This window comes from Cucumis melo, chromosome 12, assembly GCF_025177605.1.
Source record: "Cucumis melo cultivar AY chromosome 12, USDA_Cmelo_AY_1.0, whole genome shotgun sequence".
NCBI lineage: Eukaryota > Viridiplantae > Streptophyta > Magnoliopsida > Cucurbitales > Cucurbitaceae > Cucumis > Cucumis melo.
In genome coordinates, this window is record NC_066868.1 from 19,972,643 (window position 1) to 20,000,229 (window position 27,587).

A 27,587-nucleotide genomic window follows, 5' to 3' on the forward strand; every position below is an offset into this window, starting at 1 on the left:
AATTAGTTGTTATCATTATTATATTATTTATTAACAATTAACAACGAGTACTTTTATAATTTTTAATTCCTCTTTTGGATATATACAAAACTTTGAAATTTGTTGTGAAATTCTTTATGTGTACTATAGGGTACTCTCTTGATTTTGCTTGGACATGTGGGGGAAAGAAAGATACCATAACCAAATTAACAATTCCAAAGGACAGAGAAAAAAGAGGAGAGAGAGACAGTGTGAACAAAATAATAATAAATATAAATATCATCAATATAAATTGACTAAAACAATAACCATAGTTTTCATGCAACCCAAATATCATATTTTTCTTTCGTTTCCAAAAATTTAGGATGAAAATTAAATGCTAATAAATAACCACAATAATAAGTAAATAAATAAATAATGCAGGGACTGAATTTAAGATTTCTTAACAACACATTAAACTCAAATAGTTCACCAAATATTATCTTTTTTTACTAATAAGAAAATAGATCTTTAAATACACTTTAAAATTGAGTAACTAAAATAATAATTTAATCAAATTTAGGATATTGTTTTTTATGTTGTGAATGTGCATATAATTATTATTATTATTATTATTTTTTAATTTTAAAAAGTTAACTTGTTCTTAATCTGAATTAATTATTAATTTAACTTAATTTCTTTTTGGCATAACTTGGAGGACAAGTTTTATGACGTAATCTAAAAAGTTATCTATATACAAATTTAAAATTAGAAAAATCAATATGAGAATCAAACATTTTAAAAGTATTACAAACAAAGGATATATTTAGAACCTAAAACATATATTATATATATAAATAGGATTTTGATATATATATACAAATATTATAACCATATATCATTTGTTAAACTAATCAAAGACAAAAGCTTAGATTCTTGTGTTATGTGTATTATTCTTATCACACTTATCTTTCTTAAAAAATAATCAATCAATCCACTATTAGATTCTTATGATAATATTTTGTAAGACATTCACAAGAAAAAAGATATATGAAAGTCAAAACTAATTAAATTCTCTCCTTGGGTAATGTTCGTCATCTAATCTCTTAATTTATATATTTAAAAAAAAATACTACAAACAAACTTGATTCTCAAATTGTTTTCTTACCACAATCTTAATCCCATTTAAAACGAATGGTTGAGGTTTAATTTTTCCTGACCAATACAATATATTAACCGTAAGCAGTCCTTTGATTTTGATTTGAATGGCATCTATCGTCATAATTAATGATTGGTTGTTTATCCTTTTATGAATACGGACCTACTTTAATAAATACGACACACCCGTTTATATATATATATATTTGTTATTAGATTGTGATGAGAAGTCGTAACATGAGAATAGAACTTTGTCGCACAAACGTAAAACAATGAATAATTGCATTATTTGTTAACACTTTTAAGACTATTAATTAAGCATATAGTAATATTTTCTACTAGCGATATAATTTATCTCTTTTATATGATATGAGATATGTGTAAAGTTTTTTACATTGTTATATATCTACAAATATTTTGAACATAATGGCAACATAGACAACTGTGTAAAAAAAAAAAATGGATATGTGGTTGGATGTAAGAAGAAATTAGAAGTGTAAAAATTAGTTTATACAGGGTTAGTTTAACTTTTTCTCATTGGATGAAAGTTGAATAAAAACAGCATGAGATAAGTTATCAATTACTATCTTTAGAATAGAGAAAAGAGAAAAAAAAAAAAAAAAAAAAAAAAAAAGAAGAGAGAATTGTATATTGGGTAGAAAGTATTCTGGAATCCACCATCAAATTATTTTACCATTTTTCTTATCTTCCTTTTTCATAATCAAAGGAATTCTCTTTCTTTTATCCCCAACTTCAATTCACATCATGACCTAAAAAAAATCCTCTTTTAGTCCTTACACAAATTTAGAACAAAACAAAACCCATCTCATAAAATTTTAACTTCCACTTTAATTCACTCATTTTATTTTAATACAAACAAAGAAATCAACAAACCCATTTTCTCTTTCTCTAAATATTCTCAACCCCAACAGTCCATTTCCCCTTTCAACTAAAAGTTCTTTTAATTTGTACAAAAAAAATAAAACCCAAAATTAAGCATTTTTATCAGTCAAATTCTTCTTGGGAGTGTCATCTAATCCTTTTAATCCAAATATATCTAAAACTCCTTCACAGTCATCAAACTTATCATGTCAGTTCGGTCGATGATTGATCAGAATCCGCCATAGCCACCGAGCTCGGCGTCGAATATAGCAGAACAAATTCAATTTTCATTCTTAATCCCTTCCCTTCTCTTACCGATCAATTCCTCGGGATCTTTCTTGAGAATCCTTAACATCGTTGAGATAAACTTTGACGTCGACAGTGTTAAATGGGTTCGTCACTGGATTTCCGCCGTTTTCCTCAAACGCGACACGGAGTCGGCCGATGAGAGCGACGAGAGTAGTCCACGGCTGTTGAGTTGGGCAATCGCAGTAAGGATCCACCGGGTAACGTTGGCCGAAATTAGGACAGGTGGCGCCATGAATTTTACTCTGCCCTAGTTCGTCGAGATAACAGAGAAACTCGACGACATTCGCTCCACTGCAACAGGCGAGGCTCAATGTCGGACAGCGGCTTCTCAGGTACTGGCGGAATCTATTCCAGTCACGGCGTTTGAGGCACTCGTAGCGGCTGAGCAATGGCGGTGGTCGGACAGAGACGGAAGCCGAGGGGTAGTAGTGGGAGTAGAAAGAATCGGAGGAGGAAGGGGTGGAAGTGGAGGAGGTGCGACGGCCGAGGGCAGCGGCGGCTGCGGCAGCGACGGCGGCTGACATGAGAAGCAAAATTAAAAAAAAAAGAGGAAGAGAGGAGGAGAAGAAGGGGGAAGAAAATAAAGTGAGGGGAAGAGGGAGAGAAGTAGAAGAGAATATAAAGGGGAGGGAGAGGAAGAGGAAGGAGGGGCAAAATGGGTAAAAAAGAAAAAGTGGTGTGGGGCCGATTTCGGGAGACAAAAGATGGGGACCACAGCATTGACAGCCACGTCATGGCATTGAGGACCATTTTCAAGTATCTTTCACGTCATATGATATTGTTCTTCTGCTTCCTTCTTTCCCCCTTGGATAACTAGCCTTGCTTTTACGTATTCTTATTTCTAACCTTCCATTTATCTATTCCACTTCTTCTTTTCTTTTATTTCTCTCTCTCTCTCTCTCTTTCTCTCTCTACATACACATACATATGGACTTCAATTTAAATAATAATTCAAGTAAAGTTATAGCTTATAGTTATAGTTATAGTTATAGGTGTTGTTAATTAATATGATTCATTATGAATGACAGAAATTAATATTACTTCGATCTATATTTTTAATAATTGAATCCACCTGTGTATAGGTAGTAAATTGGTAAATGACAACTGTAGTGTTCAATTTCCTTCAAAACTATATTTCAATTTTGACATTAATCGTACCCGAAAATAAAAATTAAAAAATCAAAAATTACCATATATGTAAGATCCGTAATTTTGTCATACAAAGCTCAATTACTTTATACTCAAATTCAATTTTGTATTTAATAACTTCTTTAATGTCTAATCTAATTTTTTGTCTATGATTAATTTAAATTTATAAATATTTTTTAATTTTAAAATTGTACTACTCTAGACTTTTTTATTATTAAAGGGATTATTAAAAGAACATTTTGAAAATTAATACACGTTATAAATGAACATGTTCAAATAAAAAAGCGTAAGGATATGTTTGGATCGTTATCTAAAAATTATTTTGAAAAAGGATTTAATTAAAAGCTAAAAAATTCTTTATTTTCACCGTATTCGAAAACACAACACGTTTTGATTTGATTTAAAAATTTTAAACTTTGATTCAAAAATTTAAAATATATGTTTAGTTGTGAATTTGAAAATGTGTATCTCATATTTACAAGTTTTGAAAACAAGATCTAAAAACAAAGAAAAATACTATTTATTATTTTCGAAAATGAACAATTTTGATTGTTTTTTTTAATGTTAATGTTTAATAATTAATTTTAAAATTAATTAAAAAGAAACCTAAATAATAAACTTTCACTAAATATTTTTTGGTCACATATAAAATTAAAATGAACTTTATACTAATTTTAATTAGATTAATAGACATTAAGTTAAGTTAAGTGTTTTATAAATAAATAATAATAATAAAAAAAGGAAGTATAATATATTGAAAACAGAAAAGAAAAGAGGAAGAATAAATTTAAAATCGGTTTATAAATATGAAGATAAAAAGTAAAATGAAAAAAGTGGTAAAAAAGAAAAAAGAAATGGAGTGATGTAAGAAAAAGAATAGACATTTGGTGTTCCCATGTTTGGTGTGGTAGCGCCTTGTACGATTCTGCCCTCATAATGCCCGAATATAAATGCTGACGTGACTTTGTTTTTTTCCCACATTTTTTTATTTTTTATTTTCCCACTTATAACATTATCTTTTTAAATTGGATTAGTTAGGACACTGTCATTCCTTTTTAATTTCTTTATTATTATTATTATCATTATTATTATTGAGTTTTTTTTTTTTAATTTAAATTCGAAAATACCCTCTCTTATTAGATTACTTCAATTATTAAAAATTAAATTCTATTCCTCACGCTCTCAATTATTTAATTCCCACATATCTGAATATGCCTTATGCTCAATAATTACTTCTCTTTTCAATTTAACTTCCTTTAATCATATCATATCCATTCTTATTTTTATAGCCATCTCTAAAATCAAATCATATCCACTTTCAATTCTTTTTTTTTTTTTTCTACTTTTGTATCTGAATTTCAAAAACTTTTTTTTAATGATAATTAAATGCAACTGTAGTGCAATTAAAAATATTTCCTTCTTTTTTTTTTAGTGAGAGGTTTGAATTGCTGTCTACGAAATAATAGGAAATTAAAGAAAGAAAGATGAAGAAAATTTAATATCTATCAAATAAAGTAATATATTGCGATGGTAAATGATTATAACGTTGTTACGACTTTTGCTAATTAAAATACTTCAAATAATAATTTTGAAGATTTAGAGACAAAAGTACTGATATTTGGGTTCAATTATGATTTTAGTTTTTGAAGTTCTAAAAATCTATAGACTTATTTGTGATAAATAGTAGGCCTATTTAGTTTTTTTTTTTTTTTTTTTTTAATTAGAGATTTGAATTTTTAAATAGGTGTACGTATAATTGGTCTCTAATTCTTTAATTTTTTTCCCCTTCAAATCCAGTAAGTCCTAATTTTTAATGGATGAATCTGTTCAAAAGTCATAAACTTTATTAGACTTAAAACTTAATTTTAAGTCTAATAAAGTTTATGGAAAAAAGGGAATTAATTCTGTAGTGTAGTCAAATATTATTTTGAAGCAAATTGTTTTATCATCCTTCAAAGTTCAACCTACATCACACAATACGAATAAAAAAAAGGAAAAAAAAAAGAAAAAAAAAAAAAGAAAGAAACATCATCTTTATTATTTGTTTAATACTTTAATGTCCAACTCTAATTAGTATTTATTAAAATTAATTGGAGTAAACATGATTACTAAAATTTAAATCAAATACCTGCTCTATTGTTACTCTGAAGTTAACTTCTTTTTATTAAAATTTGAAAAGTAATAATTACAATTTTGGTAAAATTATTTTAAACATGATTCAAATAATTTTAGTACTGAAATTGTAAAATATTAGTTTATTGTATGTAGTAGCAGCAACAGAAGTAAACAGGTTTTAGTTTTTTTTTTTTTTTTTTTTTCTTTTCTTTCTTTTGTGTGTCTCAATGAATGATTTTCTTTTATTTTATTTTTCTCTTTCTCCTTTGATGAGAACAAATAATACACACTATGCTTAGTTGGAGAAAAGGAATACACAAAAGTGTGGGCAAACACTAAAGATAACATCAATCCAATTTAAAAAGTGTACCTAAATTTACTATTTATTTTGAATATCAAATAATACTTTTTCACACTTTTTTATTTTTTATTTTTTAAAAAAATCAATATATTCTTTCTTTTTCTTCTTTATTAATCTCCAAATGTAGTATTTGGTTATTTACCCCCTAAACAATCTTCACATACATCTCCTCCAATAATATTCCTCTTGGGGCAGGGCAGATGCTAAATTCATTCTATTTTAACTTTTGTTCTTTTAATTACTTCTTTCATTTATTTATTTATTTACAACAACATAAAGTTTAATAATCAAATTTGTTTTAGGTTGTTGATCAAAAATACATTTATAATTATTATATTATATTTTGAGAGAAAAAAAATCGTAAACATGAATGTGTTTGGTTAGTGATATGAAAATAGATCGTAAAAAGACAAAAGACTTAGTTAGAAACTACATTTATGTAATTTTTACTCTTTTTGAAAGACTTCCAAATATAACATTAAATTTAAAATTCTGGTATTAACAATATTTTAAGCACATGAATGTCATATTTACGACCATTATGAAAAGAAAATGATCAAATAGATAGCAATTTGGGAGTGTAAGAATCTAATGAAACTATGTAATTAATACAAATATCCTAAAGAATCTAAAAATATTAAAGCTAGAGAATTTGGGCAATTTCAACTTTCGTCCAAAACTAAGTCTCCAAGTAAGATTCTTTTGATGGAACAAACATGAACCTTTGAGATAACTCTAATTTAATTACAAAAATCAAATTATTATTGTTACTTTACTAAAAAAAAATATAGCTTTTTTATTTTTTTTAAAAAATGAAGTTTTGAAATGGACAAGACAAATAGATATTGTAGTGGTGGAAATTGATTTATGAATTAATAATGAGGAGAAGAGTGTATTTTTTTTTTTTTTTTTGTAATATTGAAAAAGACAGATTTTGAATTGAAGTTGTTTAAAAAATGGTACCACACACACCATTATTATATATGTATACATTATATATGAATATTAATGGAGTTTGAAGTTGTGAAGAGATGGAAGACTGTGGTTTTGATTGGGATATTTGGGAGGGGAAAAAGCTGAGGGTCATTGGTGGCCACAATTCCAACCCCACTTAGGTATCATTATGAGGATAATATTTCATGTGAAAGTGATACCCTCATTTGTTCTTTACTACTTTTATATATATATATATATATCAATTTATCTCATTTTATTGCTTGTTTTTAGAAGCTTATATCATTTTTAAAGATTTCGAATGAATGATAGATTTTGAGAGTTAAGTTTTAAATTTTTCTATATTTACAAATTAATTTATATTGTACTCTATTTATTAATATTTTGGATCTGATTTCTATATTTGTTAATACTCCTGGTTTTTATATCTTATATGTAACTTCATTTGAGAAAACAAATATAATGTGTAGCTTCATTTGAAAAATAGATGAGTTCTATTTGATGTCAATATTTAGACAAGAGAAAAAAAAAATACATGTCCTTGATATGACAATAATGGTAAATTTATAATTTGGAGAAAAATGTGATATGCAGGATGAAAACATATGCACACCAATGCGGTGCTTGCTTCGTATTGCTCCGACACTTACGTAGCAAGTAGAGAGTTTGAGTATTAGAATGGATTCCCTTCCACACTAAGGTCATAATAATGTATTCATAGAGGAGACCTAACCTAGGGCATCATTGTATGAGTCTTCGAGTCATTATTAGGTTATCTCTCTAGCTAAATGGATTAGGGCATGCTTTTAGCATGTTCCACTTATAAATTTTTTTGAAGCTTTTGGCTTCAACCTCTGCTTGGTCAAGGTCGAGGAGGTTTGGCTTGACTTTTAATTTGACCCAACGATCCTCCTTTGAAATCCAAATGGGTTTGTAGTACGTTCTATTGATCACCAAACGGAAAATGTCAGCTTCAACCTCATCTTTGATCGAAACCGAAGCCGATTGAGCTAATTTGGCTCAAAGGCCAATTAGATCTTTTCCTTAAGCCCATTTCATTCTCTCGCCCTAATTGTTTGTCTATTTACTTTCATTTTCTTGGCCTAGTAGCTTGATCTTATTCTTCACTATGTCGCTTCTACGTATCCTTTAGCCCGAAAATCCAATAACAGATATCACTTTGTGTTTAATCAATCAATTTAATTTTGAATTGATTAGTTATAAAATCTTTACGATTGCGATCTTTTTATATATAGGTATTGAGCCCATGCCACCACTAGAATATCTTTCATCTATATATATATATATAAAACAAGAGATTATTTATCTTTGCCAATAATGGCCATCTCTCCTTTCTAATAGGTAAGAAGGAAAGATAGATTTGTAACTAGTTAAATATTCTAGGAATGTACCTATAAATTTTAGAAGGCTAAATTATAAAAAATATCCTAAACTTTGTATTTTATGTCAAAGATACCCTTAAACTTTCAAAAGTTTCAAAAATATCCTCAAACTTTCAAAAAAGGGTTAAAAAAAACCCTTATTGTTAGTTTTGGATGGAAATCGTTAAAATTTTGTTTTAAAAATATCCATAAACCTTTGAACTTAAGAAACAGTTAAACAACTATTCTCACAATTAGTATATGAATTGAAACTATTAATATGTTGTTGCAAAAATAACTCTAAGCAATTGACAATATATTTATCGTTAGTATAATTAAGGATGAATCTATTTGAACATGTTGATATCTCATTGATAAATTTAGGCTCCCCTAAGCTTAGAGAATAATATCCATTCTCAATAAATCAAAATGCACAATTGTAAAGTTGAAGTATGTCTCCAATACATGTAACGTTCCCTTTCTTCTAACACAAGTCGAAACAATAACTACGACAAGATAAAACTAATGTTGCTCTTAATTAAGACAAACCGCGAATGACCAAAACTCTAACCAGAGGACTAAGTGCCCTTTAAATAAGCACATCAAAATCACAAACGAGCAACCCTAACGTCTATAAAAATCGCACACTTAATAAAAGACGATGTCCACAAGAAAAACAGAAAAGGCAACCATTGATAAAAGAAAGTATCTTGCAAAATCAACATTTTGGTAGACCATTCCTTTTTCAAAACAACAACGATAATGCTATGACATTTTTGATATCTGAAGCCATAAAACAAATATTGTAAATCTCATAAAACCTAACAATTTTAAATAAATTTATTATTGTACTAGCGGTAGAGATGTTTATTATTTAGAGTTGTTTTCTCAATTAGACATGAATAATTTTAGTTCATAAATTTTTTATTCAAGTTATATTTTTGAAACTTTTCAATAATTCATGGACATTTTTGAAACAAAACTTTAATGACTTTGAAAGTTTTTTTTTTTTTTTTGTTATTTTTGAAACTTTTGAAAGTTAAAATGTTTTTTTTTAACCCAAAATGCAAAGTTGAGGAACAATTTATATAATTTAGCAAATACATAAATTAATACATATAAAGATGATTTTTTTTTTTTTTTAAAAAGAAAGAGAATAAAAGGAAATACATAAATAGGGGCCATGACCCTACCCTCCTAAAAGTTCCTCGGCTTGAATACTAAATAATTAATATAATGCTCAAAGTACATAAAAGAAAGAATAGATATGTGTAATGTCACATAAATTTGTCATTTTAAGTATATGTTAGATCAAGTATTAATTTGATGCCTAACATATAGTATAGATTAGCTTGAAATTAGTTACACACATTTCATTTATTTTCAACATAGGATGACCTTTTCAAGTTTGGTATAAAGTAACATCACATCCCAAATTTAAAACTTTTAGCTGGATGAATTAAAATAAATTCAATACAAAATTATTTTAGATGATAATTTTTCTATAGAAATTACAACAAACTATTACAATCTATATCTATTTGTGATTAGATCAAGATAGACTAATATCTATGTCATTATAATACAAAATAGAAACAAATAGCAGTCTATTTTGGTATATTACAGTCTATCGTAAATAAATTGAAATATTTATTATATTTTATAAATATTTTAATTTATTTTATTATATTTAAATAAAAGAATATTTAACTTTTACTAATATTACGGGGAGAGTGTCTATTATTATTTGTTAAAATTGTTATTATCTCCATCTAATCTTGAGAAGGGAATCCAACATACTCTAATCTTTTTTTTTTTTTTTTACAATTTTCCTAAAAACAAATTAAAAAAGCAAAATTGTCTCGAGCTTTTTTTAATAGTTTTTTTTTAATTATTTTTGAAAAGATCTCAAATGGCAATGTTAACCCAACAAACTCAAATTTTATATATTTTTCCCAGGCATATATATATATGTATCATCAACTTTCTATTTTCAGTTTAAATTTGATATTATATTATTTTTAATCCATTTTTTACTCCGATTCAATATTCATGACAATGTTAGACATCATCCTCAACATACAACATTTCTTAATCATAATTACTAATAAAATGACCGATATAAATTTATCGACCTTTCAATAGTATCAAACAACAAAACTGTCAATCTTTGAGATTTTTTTTTCTTTCATGTCATCATTCAAGAAGAAAGTGCACGAAACAACAATAACAACACATCAAGAAACGTCCACAAGGTGGCATGGGCATTGTCGATCGAGTTTTCTTGGCTAAGAAGAATAGTTTTCCAAAGACAACCAACATGGGATAATAATTTAGTGATAAACAGTAAACTTTGAGCCAAAAACAGTCCATGTTAAGAGCTCCTAAAATGCTACGCTTACAAATTAAAGGCAAAAACAATAGTACAAGTAGCCATATGCTCTCTTTACTTTTTAATATTGTCTTGCATTCAACAAAAATCCATGAAATGTATCCACACAATAAGGAGAAGAAGAAGAAATCTCTAAACTATTAAATAGAAGAGATTTAATAATAATCTCCCTCTTAATTAATTAAAATGTTCATGAACCAAAGAAGATGATTGAATTTAGTTGAACAATAATTATCAATATATATATATATGTTAAATTTATTTACTTTTTATTTAAAAACATATCTTTTCTATTGTGTTAATTCATATCTTATGCTTTTTATTTATTTATTTTTATTTTGTGTATAATACTCTAAGATTTTGTCTTTTAGAAATTTAAAACTAATCTTTATTAGTTTCATAATTTTTAAAAATAATAAAACTAAATTGTAAGATTTTGTACGTTTTCAAAAGTATTTGGATAAATAGAATATTGTTTAGTGACAAAATTTAAGAACAAATATAAATTTATATTCATAAACTTTAAATTTTCGTAACACAATGATTCAATTTAGTCACAATTTCCAATAATGCTATAATACAAATTTGGGTGTGTGAGAAGTAATCTTGAAATATTCTCTTAATCCATTGTTTCAAATAACTTGTGTTAAATTACACCACTAAATCTAAAAGCCATACATTCAAATATCTTTAATTCAATGCCAATAAATTGTAGGCAACAATCATATCACAAGAGGACTTATATATATTGTAGAGAATGATCAAAGAGGACCCCTAAAGGAAGGAATATGGTGTTAGGTCTGCCACATGACCAACTGAAAAGCCATGGACTATGTCATCTAGCAGTGCTCCAAATGGTACAAATTACAACTAAATGAAAGTGAAATCAACTTACTTTGATTTGATGATATATATGGAGAGAGAGAGGATGATGTGACTAAAAAGTCTTAACGTTCTATTTACGAAATGTCTTGTTTTTTTTTTTTTTTTTTTTTTTTTTTTTTTTTTTTTTTATTTTCTTAGTTCAATAATACGTGGGATGGAGAAGTTCAACTTATATGTTTCTTGATTAACTGAGAGTATATATATATATATATATATATATATATATATATGGTTTTAAACTAGTTAGTCTAAGTTGGCAGAATATTAAAATGGGGTTGGAATAAGAACATAATTTAAACTAATTATAGGGAGTCAAAATCAGAATAAGGATCACTTCTTATATATATGTTGCCCTATGAACTGTTACCATTTAAAACTAATTTTATACACATATATAATTTAGACAATGCTAATAGATTGGAACAAATTTGTACCGTTTTCAGATAAAATATCACATATATATTTTACCTCACTAACACATTATACTAATTGTAGAAACCAAGAATAAAAATATTGCTTCCTCCTCAAGGCTTTCTTAATACTTCCCTACATCTCCTACATCTCCCTTGTCATATAGTTCTCTCCAAAAAAATAACATGAAGAGAGTCCGTTCAACATGATTTGTCCTCATTATCATACATCTTTAAAAAAATTTCAGGAGGGTCATCCAACATAAAATTGCTCCGAAGAACTAAGCATGTTTAATTATGAAGTTCATAGGGTTGAGCCACAAAAAACAAAAGTATCCATGGTTGGTATAGATAATAACCTTAATTTCTTTTAAACATGTCTTAACCATACTTTCGTGTCCTCTTCTGAATATATTATTCTCATTCAGATATAGTAATGGTTCATTCATGTTTCTCTCCTAAAATCGAAGTGTTACGTTATCAACCTTAGAAACATGGTCACGACTTTCTCTTTATGTGATATTTTGATGGACATTATTTTTCATGCTCGTGTTTTTTTTCTTCATGTTTTCGAAGAAGAGTGGACAAATCAACTCATATTTTTGCAATTTTGAAACTCTGCGAGGGCTTCTCTCCTCGCTTTATGGAAAAATTTTCATTTTCTAGATAATATTCTTCTATATTTTTTTGACGAGAATTAATTTGTAATTTCTCGATCAATCAACGAAGGCCTAAAAAAATCTAGAAAAAAAGAAGAAGAAGATTTTTTAAAATATCTTTATTGAACAAAAGAGAATATATATACCGACTCATTCATATAACTTTTTGTCTGATGCTTCACTAAAAAAAACTTGATGTGCTTTAAAATAGGATAATTACATTATAGGAAAAGTTTTTTTATGGGAAAGAAATTAAGATTTCTTTTTCCTTTGAAAAGAAAGGGCATATATTTCTATCTCTTCTTCCCTCCAATATTCTCTATCCTCCTACTTTTATTAATAATTCATAATAACATATATTACAAAACCACTCCAAATCATACAAACTTATCACTCAATTTTTTATTTTAAATGTTTAAGAGTATAATTGCAACTAACACAATACATACTTTAACAAAAAAAAAAAAAGCGTTACTTTTTAACCGTACCATAATTCTCGAAAGGAGAAGTAAGACACAAACATAATAACCATATTTCCATATAAATTGTACAATATTATATATATAATGTTTTGAATCGTGATAGCCTATAATTATTTTTTATGGAAGTTTCCAAACCAAATCCTATGACTTTCATTTTTTAAGTATAACTTTTTCAATCCTTTCATATCATAATTGATGCTTTTTTATATTTATTTTAGACCATCCAAATTTTCAACTTGCAATATATAGGCCAACTCTATAACAGTCATTAAAAGGAAAAATAGAAATGTCCTAACAGCTTCCTTGATGTCAAATTCTTCGCTTTTTCTTTTTTTACTTTACTTTACAAAAAGAAATTTCAATTATATATTAAGATTAAATAATTAAAAAAAGAAGTGCAATTGTTAATGATAGGTAGAGATAGTTATCGATAAACTCAATATTATTCATAGACAATAATAAAAATTTATAAATGGGATGAATATTTATGGTTATTTTATAAATATATATATGTAGTTTTAATAATTAAAATGTTTTAAAGAGTAATTAGATAGGAAATATGAGAATGAAAAAGTCAAACATGTTTAAGCGAACTTTATTTGTTTCTTCTCATCCTTAATCTTATCATGACACGTAGGAATCGATCTTCTATCATATCCTTAACATCATTTCTGATTAAACTTATACCCAATCAAAAAAACACAACCAAATTTAAAATAACCATAATTAAAATTTAAATACCATTTTGTCCCTCTTTTTTCAATTTCCTTTTTCTCAATTTTGTGTTCTATTAGCTTTTCTAATTTTAGTTTCCATAATTTGGATATATAAATCTTAATTTAGTTCCCTTGTTGATTTTTCTTTTTCTTTTTTTTTTTCAGAAAAATGGTTATCTATTAGCAGTTTTACTATAGATTTTAAAAATCTTTCATCTTTTCTTTCCTATTTCTTTCGTTCATCTTTCTTCTTTTTCTTTTTTTTTAAACTATTATTTGGTTCATGCAAATATAAAAGATTTATTTTTTAACTTTTATATGGTTGTTCAAAACCGTGTACACTTGAAAAAAAGTAATTTAGATTATTTAAGTGGCAAAATATAAATGATTGTGTACAAAAAATAATAGCGATCATGTATAAAGAATCTTGAAAAAATAAACGATCATGTAAACAAATCAAAACGATTGTGTATCAAAAGAATCTTAAAAAAATTCGTTTACCCAAATCTAAACGATCGTACCTAAATTTAAATGATCATGTAACCATATTAAACATAGAATTGAAAAAATAAATGTTTAAACGTGATGAGACATTTTTGGTAATTTTTATTGTGGGTATGTGTATTTTTTCAGTTTTTAAAATTATTATAATATTTTACGGCTTTGTAATATTTTTGAAAAGAGTCCTTTGAAAACATACTCACATATTTGTATTAAATTTTGTTGCATGGAAATTATTATTACTATTATTTTAACCAAATTTGATGAAGATTAATTTAAAGAAGTAGATCAAGAATTTAATTAAGATAGCAAAGACTAAAATTAGATAATTAAACTTCAAAATGAAAATAAGGTGTTGTGGTTGAAGGAAAGTTTTAAATGATAAAATGGTATTTTTTAATCATACTAAATAAAAATATAAATTGTAAGATTAATTTTAAGTATATAAGAATGAAAGTGATAATTCAACCTAAAAAACAACAGAATGCATGAACATTTTATTGATGATTAAAGAATATGAAGAAGGTTGATTAATAATACAATAGTTGGCATGAGGAATTAGGTTTGATTGATTTTGTTCGGTATTGAAATATAAAGGTGACAGCTGGTGTATGTTTGGTTGAAGATGCCAGCTGCCTAATCAATTGTCTCTCTCACACACACCATTATACATTTCATTTTGTAATCATCCATTATTATGATTTTAATTAGGAGAACAGAGATTTGGTTGTATGGTCTGAGCTGCCAATTTAACATTGTTCTCTTCTTAACAAACAAACATCATCAATGGGTTTCTTTTTTCCTTTTCTTTTCTTTTCTTTTCTTTTTCTTTTTCTTTTTAAAATTAGCATCAACAATTCTTTCTAAGGAAATTTGAACACTTTTCCTCCAATTTCATATCTTTTTTTCTTTTTGGATACACTATTTGATCTCCTTTTACATTACTATTATTATTTTAATTGTTTTCAAACTTGGTACCCAAAGTCTTTGTTCATATGCTTATCAAGGCAAAATTTGAATATTTATTTGGTTCCATTGGTCATATATATATATATATATATATATATATATATATGTATATATATATGTATAACAAAAGGAATGTATACTACTACGTATACTTTTACGTGGATTATAATTGACAATAAAACACCAATTTCATGTTCGATTGGTTAAGATATATACCATCAATGACACTTTTAAGATTAATGATTAAGTCTAAGTTTTGTTCCAAGTTCATATTGTTTTTCACACTGTGCTATAGTTGTGGACTGAAAACAACTTTTTTCTAACTTTAGGTTGAGAATGTGAGAAAGGAACCAATAGAATTTGGTTTGTAATTATTGGTTAAAGAGAGCCAAGAAAGCAATCGTAGGGTCAAATTTGTCATCAATTTACAAACCATTCACATTTACAATAGCTGGTTGTAGCTAAGCAAGCAATGCCTTGTCCCACAAGGCATAATCATATTAACAGTTTATTTATTAATATTTTCTTCTTACGGCTTCAACCAAGAAATTACGACAATTTAGTTTGTTTAGTGCGTTTGCGTCCAACACTGCTATAGCTGCTCAACTGAACATATATTAAACATTTGTGGACACCATAGATATTGTCACACACATTAGTTGTACAAAGAAATCATTAAGAAAAACTTTCATTATTGACTATGGACATTGGATATACTGATGAAAAAGATCTTCTTTTTAACCGCTCTCTAACCACTAAACGCATAGACTTAAAAGAATTATAGATCTATTGAGTAAATATTTATGATACATGCCTTCATTTTCAAATCTGTCATCCCTTGCCTTGATCTACTTATCAATAGAAAATAAATTTCTTGATTTTTTAGAAAATTTTGAATTGTATTCTACAACACTACTTCACCATTTGCTTGATAAGTTTCGTACACTTCGTAAGTAAAAATTGACACATAATACCGTGTGACAAAATATATTAAATTCACTCTTTCATGCATATAAATGCATAAAGTTATTCATTTTGAATTTTCTTTTGGTACGGAAATGATAAATATTTTAAAAATATATATTTTAATAAACGTATACACATATACTTTCTGAAAATTGATGTATTATTATATGACATATATGTGTCTCATATTCATATACAAGCTTCATAGGACAAAAATATGATCCAAACCTTAACTCCTACCACTTAACTTTGAAGTTTGCTAAGAACCACTGAATCTAATTGAGGTGTTCACTAAAACCGAACTGAAAATTTGCATCTTTTTATTTATTTATTTATTTATTATTATTATTGAAATGTAGGTTTAATTTGATTTAAAACTATAAACTAAAGACTCAACCAAATCTTTATCTATAACAATTTAGTTTGGAAAATTTCTAATATCAAACCAAACCATAAAGACTCCAATAATGTAAAAACCTTTTCTTAAAGATCAAACTTAAAAAGGAGAAAAAAAAAGGACAATGGAATACGGAAAGGGTCATAGGTGGGAGAAAGAGATGAGGAGACTGGACAGAGCTTAACATCATATCATTAATGAGTTTAAGGCAGAGGGTCTTATCATTATTTGGTGTCCACAAAATTTATATTTTAAATAAATCTCAGTATCCCTATCAAGTTATAAAATGTCAGAGCAGCATTGGGATCTATCATCTCTGTGGGTCTCCCCATATTTCATCTGTTCAATAATTGTTCACCCACTTTTGTCTTCATCTCCCTCTAAAATTTCTTTGTTCAAATCCTTTTCTCTTTGAGCAATGTGTGAACTAAGCTAATAATTCAGTCTAATTTTATCTTATCTGATTACAGAAATACGGAAAAGTTTTCTCTCAGCTCTTATATGAATGTGTTTCAGAGGGAGAAAATGAAATGTTATGAAGAGAAATGAGATTTCCCCTATCAACAGAATAAGAAAACATCATAACATTATTCTCTTGAAAAATATTGTGAATTAAACAGATTAGGAAAATGTGACATCTACAAGAAACAATTGGATACAATGAAAAAATCTGGTTACTTTATCTAGTCCTATTGCAAGTAAGACTATCAACCATAGCTAGTCTAACACAAACATTTCAATTTCTAACTGTGCTTCTCAATTGTCAATCGATTTACTCAGAAGTTGTGGGTGCATTGGAAGGTAAAGTTGTGGAACATACCCTTCTTTTTTCAGTTCCAAAAGAAGACTATCCAGCATGGAATAGATCTGAGCAGTAAGCGGATGGCTTCCATCTGCTGCAACGAACATGTGGGTGGCATTATTGACCACGATCCAGCTATAACCAGGAACCTTTCGAACTCCTCGTTCTTTCATTTTGCTTCGTACTTTAAGCACCTTCCTCCATTTTCCAGCCCCAGCCTGCACATTAGCAAGCAAAACATAGTACCCAGAGTTCAAAGGGTCTAACTCAAATAGATATTTTGATGCCACTTCCGCGAGCTCAACATTTCCATGAACGTGGCAGGCCCCGAGTAGTGTTCCCCATACACCAGCATCTGGAGGGAATGGCATACTATTTATGGTTTCAAATGCTTCATCCAGACGACCTGCACGGCCAAACAAATCGGCCATGCAGGCATAGTGGTGCATTCGAGCTGGGATCCCGTATTCCTCTGTCATGAGGTGGTAATATCTAATTCCTTCATCAACTTGGCCAGCATGGCCACAAGCAGATATGATACTAAGAAAGGTGACATGATCTGGCTGGATGCCGTTTCTCAACATTTCATGGAATAGAGCAAGACACTCCTTTAAATCGCCATGGTTGCCATAGGCACAAATGATGCTATTCCATGAGACTTCATTTTTTTCTTGCATCCTGTCGAAAACTCTCCGGGAGAAGTTCAAGTTTCCACACTTAGCATACATGTCTATCAGTGAACTCTCAGCATAAAGGTCAGATCTTAAAGGGCCTTTGATCATTAAGCCATGGATCTGTTTTCCATAATGGAGAGCAGGTAAATTAGCACACGCAGATAGAGCACCAGATATGCTCACACAGTCATACCGATTTCCCTCCATTCCCATCTGGCGGAAAAGGTTGATGGCCTCTCCTGGCCTGCCGTTCTGGGAACAACTCGTAATCATGGAGTTCCAGCAAATAGCATCTTTTTCAGTCATTCTGTTAAAAACACGACAAGCAAGATCCAATCTTCCACATTTTGCATACATGTCCAGAACAGCACTGCCTACATGACATTTTTCATCGAGCTTAGTCTTTATGATACTACCATGCAATTCCTTTCCTAAGTTTAAAGCGGCCAAGCCAGCAAAAGCCGGAAAGATACTAGAAAAAGTCACTGAAGTAGGCTTCAATCTCTCTTGAAGCAACCATCTAAATGCCTCCAATGCTTCCTTGTTCATCCCATTAAGCACGTACCCTGAAATCATGGTTGTGCACACTACGGTATCAAATGAACTACTCTGGCACAAAATTTTTTGTGCCATTTTCATATTCCTGCACTTGCAGTATATATCAATTAGAGCACTTTTTAAGAACACATCCAAAACTACAGCATGTCTTACGATGTAACCATGAATTTCCTTACAATGTTTGAGACTCAGCAACTCACTAACACATGGTAAAAAACTTGCAAAAGTGATCGAGTCGGGCTTTATTCCTGCAGATATCATCCCTCGAAACAAATTTTCAGCCTCACTCATCAAACCATTCTGTACATATCCAGAAATTATACCATTCCAACTCACCAAGTCACTTTGCGGCATCCTATCAAACAGTTTACGTGCAGCTTGTAAGCATTGGCATTTCGAGTACATAGCCAATAATGTATTAGCTACTGGAGAATCCAACTCCAGTCCACAACTAACAGCAATCCCGTGAAGTTGAGTACCTAAGTCAAGCATTGCCTCTGAGGCACAAACAGATAAAATACAAGCAAATGTTACCGAATTAGGCTTAATCTCACTATGTCTCATTTCCAAAAAGATTTCAATGGCATTACCCGAATCTCCATTTTTCACATAACCATTAAGCATAACATTCCACAGAACACTATCCTTCTGAGGAATATTATCAAATAGATACTGAGCATCGCTCAAATGACCATTCTCTGCGTACAACTTAATTAAAGAAGAACCCACAAAGACGTCCTCCATAAGACCCATCAAATTAACAGTCTCATGAACAATCTTACCCATCTTCACACTTTTCAAACCACAACAGGCTTTAACCACATAAGGAAATGTATACTTATCAGGAGAAACTCCAGCACCCAGCATCTTCAAATAAAACAGCAGAGCATAATTAAACTGACCCATCATTGTAAACCCCCTAATCATCCAATTCCAAGCTGAAGTACATCCCAATTGAAGAGTATAAAACAAGTTCTTGGCATCCTTGAGACTGCCAGCACGCACATACATACCCAAAACTCGAGGACCCAAATATCCATTTTGAGCAAGTCCACGAACAATGGTCTGAGCATGAGATTGTTTAGCTTGAGGAAGAAGAGTATGGTCGTTACAAGCATGAAAGATTGATGCCAGTACCGATTCTGCATTTGACGAAAACAAAGTGGTTGGGGTTTTGAAGTTGGATTGAGTAGAAAAGAGAAACCGAGGTGGAGAGAAATGAGAAAGGAATGTGCAAGAAGAGGAACAGAATTTGTAGAACATGCTTCGTTGATCAAATCATGTTCATTTAGGCGGAGTCCTAGCCCTCCCTCCAACTTCGGATTAAGCATAAAAATAGGGTTTGTGAAAATAGTTGCAAAAAATAAACAGGTAGATTCAAAATTATTTAAAAGAGAGGTATTTTTAAATAAATATAACAAATCTCCGCGATAGTTGTGAAATCGGAAAAAGCCTATAACCTCACAATGTAAAATACAAAAAATGTACGGTTAACGTGCGCTTAATATTATATTTGGTATACATCGTTTAGATAATCAAATCCAAATGATTTTTTTTTTTCAACATTTTTTATTTAGATTTGGGTAAACGATTTTTTTCAAGATACTTTTGTACACGATCGTTTAAATTTGGCTATATGATTTTTTCAAGATTTTTTTGTTACATGATCATTTTAATCGTTTTTTAAAGATTATTTGCTACATGATCGCTTAGATTTGGTTATTTTTAGTACACGGTCGTTTGTTTCAAGACTTTTTATATTTAGTTTGAACAACCAAATAAAATTTGAAAAAAAAATAGATCTTTTATATTTGATATACGATCTTGAACCAAATAACAATTTAAAAAAAAAGAAGAAGAGAAGAAAAACGATAAAAAGAAAAAAAATCACAGATAAAAAGGAGAAGAAAGACGATAAAAGGGAAGAATGAACTTGGAATATTTTAAAAAAATGGCCAACTTCGTGCGCTTTTTCATTTTGTTACACGGGTCGTAAATATTTTACTTGTTTGTTATATTTATGAAAATTTACTTAAAAAAAATAATTGTTTTTGTCCTTATCCGCTTCAGAAACTTCTTATACACTCCACGTGCCCAGCTTTCAACCCACTAAGAGTCATTTGGGGGAAGGAGCGAGTTATAATAATATATGGTTATAATATTATGGAAATTTATAGTCTGTGTTATTATAATTTTCGTTTGGGGTGCAGACTATTATAGTCTATATTTGAGATGCAAACTATTATAACCTATGTTATTATAAAATCAATTGAGGAAAAATGTGTATTTTCACTACTTTTTTTTTTTGCATGCATACATATAGTGTACATGAAATGCACATTTTTTTAATTGATTTTTATTAAATCTGGTTAATTAGTCTGTTCATTTAGTAAATTTAGCTTGAAACTGAGTTTTTCATTACTCTTTGTTGTCATACATATTTACTGTACATGAAATATACATTTTTCCTCAATTGATTTTATTAAATCTGGTTAATTAAGATGTTCACTTAAAAAAATTAAAACTTCAAACTGGGTTTTTTACTCCTCTTTTTTGCCATACATATATATGGTACATGAATACACATAAATCTTAAATTGATTTTATTAAATCTTGTTAATTAGGATGTTCATTTGATAAATTTTTGGTTAATCTCCACAAAGTAATTTTCTCATATATTTAGGTCATTGTGTTTGAAATTAGTTTACAAATACATCCCTACAATTTGGTTACAGAGTTACTTAGGTAAAAAAACAAGGTAAAAAAATATTTTCAATACATTCTTAGCCAAACATAAATTCATTAAGGCAGATAAGATTCGTAAAAAAGTGGATACAATACAATAAGAGATCAAAAAGGTTCATCAAGTTCAACAACCACCTAGACAAGAAAGAAACAAAAGTAATCGACAACTAGTCAAATGTTATCTTCTAATAGAACGATGCAATACTCCAACTTTAGCTCCATGGGTATCGACAGGAATCCCTCTATGTCATCCACACTACGGAATATGATTCACATAAGCTAATTCACCCTCTCTCAATTACTTACACTACTGCAAAAACAGACTCTCTTGACGTTTTTAAACTGTAAAGAATTATTATTCTTGACGGTTTTAAAACCATCATTGAAGTCAACATCAAGAAAGTCGAAGTTCTTGACAGTTATTAAAACGTCAAGAATAGTGATTGTTGACGTTTTATAAGCGTTAAGTATACAAATTTTTATGACAGTTAAAAACTGTCAAGAGTATGAGTGTTCATGACAGTTTAAAACCGTCAGGAATATGAGTGTTTATGACATTTAAAAACCATCAAGAGTATAAGTGTTCATGACATTTAATAACCGTCAAGAAATTGATTGTTTATGACATTGAAAAACCGTCAAGAATGCACTTGTTTATGACATTTTAAAACCATCAAGAATGTGCTTTTTTATGACATTTAAAAATCGTCAAGCATGTTTCAAAATCTTTTTTAAAAAATTATATTTCAATTATATTTTTGTTCCTGTATTGTGCTCCCATAGTCCTGTATAGTGATCCAGCAACAGTTTCATAAATATATATGAACAAAGATATTCTTCAAATATAGTTTCAAAACTCGAACATTCACCATATACATATAATTATGAAGCGTTTGTAAAAATAGCAAAAAATTTTATGATTATAGTGTTCATGTCACTAGATTTTCTAAATTGCAAAAGTAGCATATATAAAAGCAGATAGCCTTTTGATAGCCATATGATATATCTAATTACTTGTCATATTTGTCATATTTGTAATATGCAAAAAAAGAGGTGCTTTGGGCTGTTTTTTTTCTAAATTTTTTTGTCATCAGATGCAATTTTCCTATAATTATTTCCAAAATTTTACATACATACATACATACATATTTTAGATCATTTACAAAACTCAACATCCTAATTTACTAACTTATCCCAAAACTATCTAGCTATAATAAATCTAATCTCAAAAGTATACCAATCAACAATATAGTAGTGTTCTTAAATGTACCAATCAACTCCACCGCCTCCCCCAGACGAACAATTCCAAAAATTCACCTATATTATCTATACAAAAAGTTTTAGAATGGTAGCCACAACAAAAAGTTTCCTACTTCAGAATCACAAATAAGTCACAATCATATGTACGAAATCAGAAAGTCAGTTAACTCAACTCACACCTCATCTAACTCAGCTTGTGAGTATGATCTTCGTGTATCAATCTATAAACATGCAAAATAAATGAATTAACTCACGATCCAAATAAACCAATTAACTTAACTCTAAACAAATTAGATGCTCTCACAAAACAAAGGTATTGTTCCCTAAGTTTGATGCACCGAAGAACTTTTTTAGAAAATGCACAAGAATTAATTTGGGTTCAATATGCAAATACAAAGCAATATATTGCAGTTTATGTCATATTGCACTAATTCAGCAATCCTGAAAGAGGTCTAATCCAGTTTTTTAAAGAAAACCTATTATATAGACCTATTAAAGCCTTGATCTATATAAATATTACTCGGGACCTTTCCAAACTCAATATCAAGACCTTCAAATGCAGATCTAATTATTCTAATAAAAAAGAAATTAACAAAACTCATATAATACCGCAAGAGAAATATTAACATTGGATATTAGGCAAAGACAGTAAAAGTAATAAAAGAACCAATTTCTTTCCCAGATTTTCTACCTTCCATGCATGCATATATCACTTATTCTTCACCATATATTCTCAATGACTACAGATCTCTCAACCCAAAAACTATCATAGACGTTGAATTTCCTTAATCCATTACCTAAATTCAAGTTTCTCATCAAACTCATATTAACAAAAGAAATCAAAGTATTCACGAGTAGTTGAACCTAACAACGAAAGAAGAATCTGTGAGAGACCCAGAAATTGTCTTATCATCTACTTTACCCGGTAAAACCCTTTATTTGTTTTGTTTATTCCACTAAGGCGGAGAAATTTGAAGCTTTGATATTTTTTGGTCAAGGACATATATAATCGTTAAATATTTCTTTACAAAGTAACACTCATGTTAAACAATTAGATATATAATAAATAAGATATGGTTTTCTGATCTGGGAAGGATTAAACATAAAATATGAATCAGGAGCCATGTACTACTGTACACTGATTATAGTATTCAACAGTGAGTATACTGTTCAGCTTGGACATTCAAAGTTAATTAACACCTCAAGAAGATATTTGAGAATCCTATAATTGATATTTCTATTTACAGTTATCAGAAAATTCTATTTTCCGTTTTCACCCCCAAAAAAACTTATATGTACTTTTTGGTAAATTAACCTAGTTGAATCAATGGTAAAACTAAAGCAACTTATAAAAGAATCTCCTAAACCAAAATCGATTAAGGTTGAGAAATTAGCTCTGATATTCACAAACCTTTCGAAGGAGGGAAGACAACTATACTACGTTTAATGTCGAGTCACAACATTCTGTTGTTTGCTTCAATCATTGATTCGATAATCTATGGTCGCCGATTCCTAGATATTAATCAACTATTACAAAAACTGACTCTCTTGAAGGTTTTAAACTGTCAAGAATGATTATTCTTGACGGTTTTAAAACCGTCATTGAATCCAGTGTCAAGAAAGAAAAAGTTCTTGACAGTTGTTAAAAACGTCAAGAATGGTGAACGTTGATATTTTTAACCGTCAAGTATTCAATTTTTCATGACAGTTTAGAACCGTCAAGAGTATAAGTGTTATGATAGTTTAGAACCGTCAAGAATGTGAGTATGAATTATAGAAACTGTCAAGAATACGAATATTTATGACATTTTAAAACCGTCAAGAGTGCATTTTTTCATGACATTTATTAACCGTCAAGAAAGTAATTGTTTATGACATTTTGTAATCGTCAAGAGTATGCTTTTTCATGACATTTAGAAACTGTCAAGAATGTTTTTGTTTATGACATTTGCAAACTGTCAAGAAAGTTATTGTTCATGACATTTCAGAACCGTCAAGCAATTTTCTATTTTTTTAATTGTAATTTATTTATATTATTATTCCTATATTATGCTCCCATTGAAGGTCCAAGAATGCAACTACATATAAACGAAAAATATTCATCAAATGGCAACTCAACATCATCTATTCATATCATTTCCAAAACTTTGCATCATATTCATATATCATTTACAAAACCAATATATAAACAATTTCAGCAGATTTCCAAGAATTTAACTAAACATCATCTAATTAACTAACTTAGCCCAAAAGTATATCATCCCCAATACATAAAGTTTCATAATGGCAACCCCTACATATGAACAATTCACCTAAACCCTAAACCACAACAAAGTCTCAAAAGTATATCAATCAATCCCCCCTCCATATGAAAATTTCAAAAAATCAGCCACAAAAAATAAAGTTTCCTGCTTCAGAATGACAAATAAGTCCTAAATCATATGTACGAACCCAAAAACTCAACCAACTCAACACGCACCTCATCTAACTCGGCCTGTGAGTATGGTTTTCATGTATCAATCTGTAAACATGCAAAATAAATGAATTGGTATTCATGAAAATTATTATACCCACAAAAGAAATAGTTTGATATATAACATAGCACCACATCTAACTCGTTGAGGATTTTGTTCACGTAGTAGATAAGGTGGATCACTTTGTCCTTCTTTTGAACCAACATAGCCCCTACTGCCACTTCACTAGCATCACACATAAGTCCAAATGGTTGTAACCAATCTGGAGTGATGATGATAGGCACTGAGGTCAACACGTCTTTTATAGTCTAGAACGCTTGGTTACATTTTTCATCAAAGTCATATGGTTGATTGGTGCATAGTAGGTTATTAAGAGGCTTAACGATCTGGAAAAATCCTTGAATGAATCTTCTATAAAATCCCGCATGACTCAGAAAGCTCCTCAATGGTTTCACATCTGAAGGCGGTAGAAACTTATTTACCACATCAAACTTCGTTAGGTCCACTTCCAATCCTGCGTGGGAGATCTTGTGCCCAATCAAAATTCCCTCTCTAACCATGGAATGACACTTATCCCGGTTTATAACGAGTTGTGTCTCTTCACACTTCTCCAAAACTTCTCTTAAGCTGTTTAGACATTTCTTGAAAGAATCCCTTAATACTGAAAAGTAGTTCATGAATATCTCAATTGATCTCTCCAAATACTGGAAACTTCTTTGGTTTATGCAATGCACGTTTGAAATGTCCCCGGTGCATTGCATAAACCAAAAGGCATTTTGCAAAATGCAAATGTGCTATAGGGACATGTAAACGTTGTCTTGTATTGATCTTCTGGCGCAATTGTAATCTAGTTATATCTAGAATAACTATCGAGAAAGCAATAAAACTCCTTTTCAGCAAGCTTGTTTAACATTTGGTCAATGAAAGGTAGGGAGAAGTCCTTTTTCGTCATCACATTTAACTTGCGGTAGTCCATACAAATCTTCCACCCCTTGACTGTTCGTGTTGGAATCAATTCATTTTGCTCGTTCTTCATAACAGTTATCCTACCTTTCTTAGAAACACATTAGACTGGGCTAACCCATTCACTATTTGCGATTGGATAGATAACTCTCATGTCAAGCCATTTGATGATTTCCTTTTTAACAACTTCTTTCATTATGGGGTTTAGTTGGCTTTGAAACTGAATGGTTCCTGTTTGACCTTTCAACCTGATTTTATGCATGCTATAGGATGGGCTTATGCCTTGGATGTCTGCTAGGATCCATCCTATTGCCTTCTTACGGTGTTTTAACATATTCAATCATGCCTTCTCTTCTGCGACATCCAAGTATGCGGAGATGATGACGGATAGAGTGTTATTCTCCCCAAATACGCATACTTCAGATGGTTGGGCAAAGGCTTGAGCTTTAATTTAGGTGGTTCTTCAATTGATGGCTTTGTCTTCTTTTTGCCTTTGGTTTGCAGATTTAAAAACTTGAACTTCATTTCGTCAGACACAGTGTTCACTTCTTCCAATATATAATATGGTTCATTTTCTTCAAGGAATTCTTTAGTGCGAAACAGCTCATAGTAGGCTTCTTCCTCACAATAGTCTCATTAAGGGACTCTATCGCGCTGTAGTTTTCAAAATCGGGGGAACTTCATTGCGTTGACAACATTGAACTTAATTCTTCATCATTAAAACACATTGTCAACTCCCCCTGGTGGACGTCTATGAGGTCGCGCCCAGTTGACAGGAATGACCGCCTCAAAATAATTGGAACCTCTCGATCAGCTTCATAATCCAAAATAAAAATTTGTTGACCTTTACCAAAACATCTTCTTTCTTACTCTCTAGCTTAGCAATGGACCTATTATCAAATTTGAGTCTCATATAAGCTGGTTGGACCTTCCCTATCTCTAATTTCTTCAAGATAGAAAGAGGTATCAAGTTAATGCTCTCCCTAAGGTCGTATAAAGCATGACCCAAATCCATTCTGCCTATTGTGCAGGGGACCGTGAAGCTACCACGGTCTGTCATCTTCTCTGGCACCTATTCTTGATAATGTCGCTTATTGCTTGCGTTAGAGCCACAGTTTAAAATCATTAATCATCCTCCTCTTTGCCAAGATGTCTTTCAGGAACTTGATGTAGGAAGGAATTTGCTTTAACACATCAACAAATGGGATGTTGATGTGTAATTGCTTCAAAATGTCCAAAAACTTGAAAAATTGTTGATCCTCGTCCTTTTTCTTCAGGCAACCAGGAAATGGAGGAGGTGACAAAGGATTGGAGCTTGTCGTCTGATGAGACGCTTCATCGCATTGCTCTTCTTGCCTTGTGTTCTCTACTTCCTTGTTTGGTACGTTTTTATTCTGCAAGGAAGAAGCATTGTTAACTAAAGAGATATTTAAAGGACTTATCATTACTTGAGCTGCCAATCTTAG

General features: G+C 29.8%; 2 protein-coding genes across 2 annotated transcripts; both read right to left on the reverse strand.

The window, feature by feature from the left end:
• Positions 1–1,942: 1,942 nt before the first annotated feature.
• LOC103498324 (protein LIGHT-DEPENDENT SHORT HYPOCOTYLS 4-like) lies at positions 1,943–3,213 on the reverse strand. The gene has a single exon (XM_008460901.3). It carries the CDS (start codon positions 2,829–2,831, stop codon positions 2,310–2,312), a length of 522 nt encoding a protein of 173 aa, XP_008459123.1. The 5' UTR covers positions 2,832–3,213; the 3' UTR covers positions 1,943–2,309.
• Positions 3,214–17,211: 13,998 nt separating this feature from the next.
• LOC103498325 (pentatricopeptide repeat-containing protein At4g21300) lies at positions 17,212–20,036 on the reverse strand. Its single transcript, XM_008460902.3, has one exon. It carries the CDS (start codon positions 19,940–19,942, stop codon positions 17,402–17,404), a length of 2,541 nt encoding a protein of 846 aa, XP_008459124.1. The 5' UTR covers positions 19,943–20,036; the 3' UTR covers positions 17,212–17,401.
• Positions 20,037–27,587: the final 7,551 nt, after the last annotated feature.